Source organism: Otolemur garnettii, unplaced genomic scaffold (genome assembly GCF_000181295.1).
Source record: "Otolemur garnettii isolate 467f Iridium unplaced genomic scaffold, OtoGar3 scaffold00114, whole genome shotgun sequence".
Classification (NCBI taxonomy): domain Eukaryota; kingdom Metazoa; phylum Chordata; class Mammalia; order Primates; family Galagidae; genus Otolemur; species Otolemur garnettii.
The window spans coordinates 6,548,265-6,551,816 of NW_003852509.1; the positions used below are offsets into that span (position 1 = coordinate 6,548,265).

The window sequence follows — 3,552 nt, forward strand, 5'->3', positions numbered from 1 at the left end:
CCAGGTGTTTGCCATAAGGTTAGTTTCTGTAATGAGTATATCTAGCTCATACATTCACTCGGAAGTACATCAAATACTTAGCTAGAACAATTTAGAGCTCAAAATGTGGTCCTCATCCCCATAATGCACAAGGCATACAGCTACCTAAAAAGGAAAAGATGCACTGTTTACATTAAACACTGATACACACACATATATATATGAAATAGAATAAAAGGCCATATTTGCTCAAATGACAGAGGTCGTTTGTATTTTTCAGTAATGCGTACTAGACAAAAGTGAAATAAACATTAATTTGTGTTCTGGCATGGCACTACACAGACTTTTTTTTAATACTTTGATTTAGCAGTTAATTTACATATCACTCTTATAAATCATAAAGAATCAGGAATACTTAGTACCGTTAAAAGAAGATTGCAAACAGAAAAAATATATAAACAAACCAGGTGAACAGAAGAAAAAGGAGAGTAATTGAATTCGGTAATTTATCAGAAAGCCACAAGTTCTAATATTCCTAGCAAGATAAAAACTTGCCCCCAATTCACATTTTCTCTGGTTTACATTATTGTGGCTCATTAAAATAATATCATCTGATCAGGAGTTCAGTAGGGAAATACACATTTTTGTTGTTTAAACAAAAGTCTAATGGTTCAACACTTTATAAAATACATGATCATGAATTTTGGTGTTTTCAGGAAGAAACAGCATGCTCCATTTCATTCTATGTTTCAGTGACCTCTACCACCTCGTGTCGTCCAGACAAATGAATGTGTCCAGCAGAGAAACTACCAACTCTGTCAGCCACTTTATCCTCATGGGCTTTCCCTCAAGCCCCAAAATGCAGCTCCTCTACTTCGGGCTTTTCTCAGTAGCCTATACTCTCACCCTGATGGGCAACGCAGCCATTGCCTGTGCTGTGCGTTGGGACAGGCGCCTTCACACACCCATGTACATCCTTTTGGGAAATTTTTCTCTCCTGGAAATATGTTATGTCACCACCACTGTCCCTAAGATGTTGGCCAACTTCCTCTCCACAAGCAAGTCCATCTCCTTTGTGAGTTGTTTTGCACAGTTCTACTTCTTCTTCTCCTTTGGGTATGATGAGGGATTCTACCTTTCCATCATGGCCTTTGACAGGTGCCTTGCCATCTGCCGCCCTCTGCATTATCCACGCATCATGACCAGACAGCTGTGCACTGGCCTCGTCATCTTCGGATGGTCATGTGGGTTCATCATCTTCCTCACTCCAGTTGTTCTCATTTCAAAGTTGCCCTACTGTGGCCCAAATGTCATCAACCATTTCCTGTGTGATCCTGTTCCACTGATGATGCTGTCCTGTTCTGAAGACATCACCACCCAGCTCATTTATTCCACTTTCAATCATATCTTCATTATTGGCACTTTTCTCTTTATCCTTTGTTCCTATGCTCTAGTGATTCTGGCCGTGGTGCGAATGACCTCAGAGGCTAGCAAACGAAAGGCTTTCTCCACCTGTGCTTCTCATCTGGCAGTTGTCACCCTGTTTTATGGACCTAGTATAATGATGTATGTTAGTCCTGGATCAGGACACCCAGTGAAAATGCAAAAAATCATTACCTTGTTTTATTCTGTGGTAACACCTGTGTGCAATCCCCTAATATACAGCCTCAGGAACAAGGAGATGAAGGATGCTCTGGTGAAAATCTTCAAGACCAGAAAAGGTGTTCATTAAAAATGAGTGAAAGACAAATTTCATCTCTCAACTTGCCTGAATAAGAAATGAGTGATACATTTGACTACAAATTCATTAAGTTTTATTAAGAAGCTAATAGAATGAGGGCTCGTTATCATCTTGAATTCCACTCACCACACGACGCAATACTATAGGTCTTATTTAAGATGAATGTTTCAACAGTGAATTAGATTTTACGTCAAAGGTAATATTAAGTAAGTAAAATGTGAGGTCTAAGCCAGTTGGACGCTCAAAACGTAATTCATTGTTTGAAAAAGAAGATAGAAGTCTGCTTTGTATTATTGAGTTGAAACAACTAACACACGTGTAACAGAGACCATAGACTGCTCTGGTGATTAACACTATACTATAATTCTCCAGTAGGAAATAGTGACCGGAACAGAAGAGTCAAGTTTTAAGAATTCCACCTTGCCAGACTGCAGCAGATAGTCTTTATGGTGTGGAAATAGCCTTCATTGGATAATAAATAATTTCTCAGAGAGCGCACAAGACAAGAATTAGGAATTTAAAGTGCATTCATTACACAAAGTCTCATACAGATAAAATCTAGCTATTAGAAAGACATGAACATTACTAAGAGCATACTCGCGTTGTGATAACTTTAGCTTGAACACAGTTCCTGGTACCATAATTGGATTAGGGTTAGTACTGTGTGACTTATTTTAGCACTACCATAGCATGGTTGAAATTACCTCTATAAATATTTGATTAGGATAGTTGCTTTAATTACTGTTTTTATTTTGTTCTGTGGCCCTATTTTTCAAGCAAGCATCACTCTCAAAACAAAATGAAAACAAATCACATCATAAAATGTAATTTACACAATTTTAATTTGTAGCCTTCAAAGTTATTAACTGCACAAAGTGAGGAGCACCTGCAATTAGGTTTCATGCCATCAACAACCTGGGTTAGAACACTTTTTACAGTACCTATATTTGTAAACACCTTCATTATTAAGCAAACTTTTCCCATGTACCTTAAATTCTATCTCACATTAAGCTTGCTGTCATGTAATAGAAAGAATTGAAAGTTATTTAATACATTAAAAACCATTTCCCTGAGACACAGTTGGGCCTCCATTGTTCTAAAATCTCTTTTGTAGTTCATAACTAAGTAAGTAGGTTTCATACAACCAGGTGGCAAAAGAGAGAAGCTCTTTAAAGTATGACAATAGTGCTTTAATAGGGATTGCATTAAATCTGATCATGTGTATAATTTTTGATGTGTTATTGAATTCTGTTTGCTAAGATCTTATTGAATGTTTTTGCATCAATATTCATTAATGATATTGGTCTATAATTTTCTTTCTTTGTTGGATCCTTTTCAATTTGGGGGATCAGGATAATATTTGCTTCATAGAATGTGTTGGGAAGTATTCCTTCTTTTCTCTGTACTTTGGAAAAGGTTGTATAATATATGTACTAGTTCCTCTTTGAAGGTGTGATAGAATTCAAATGTGAAGCCATCTGGTCCCAGACTTTTTTTTTTTTTTTTGAGAGATTTTGTATAGTTGATGCTATTTCAGTGATTGATATAGGTCTATTCAAAATTTCTCATTCTTTCTGGTTGAGTTTAGGAAGGTGGCATGCTTCCAGGTATTGGTCCATTTCCTTCAGATTTTCATATTTCTGGGAATAGAGTTTTCATAGTAATCATTGAGGATTTTTTTAATTTCTGAAGTGTCTGTTGTTATTTCTTCTTTATCATTTCTGATAGATGGCATTAGAGATTTTACTTCTCTTTCTGGTTAGGTTGGTCAAAGGTTTATCAATTTTATTAATCTTTAAAAAAGATTAATTGTTTCATTGATTTTCTGAATG

The 3,552-nt window shown here is 36.3% G+C and overlaps 1 protein-coding gene across 1 annotated transcript; it reads left to right on the forward strand.

The window, feature by feature from the left end:
- Nucleotides 1-706: 706 nt before the first annotated feature.
- LOC100950638 (olfactory receptor 11G2-like) lies at nt 707-1,711 on the forward strand. Its single transcript, XM_003797338.3, has one exon. It carries the CDS (start codon nt 707-709, stop codon nt 1,709-1,711), a length of 1,005 nt encoding a protein of 334 aa, XP_003797386.3.
- The last annotated feature ends 1,841 nt before the right edge of the window (nt 1,712-3,552 follow it).

Excerpts from the sequence above, each read along its gene's own strand:
- LOC100950638 (XM_003797338.3), top strand. The coding sequence starts at position 707 with ATGCTCCATTTCATTCTATGTTTCAGTGACCTCTACCACCTCGTGTCG.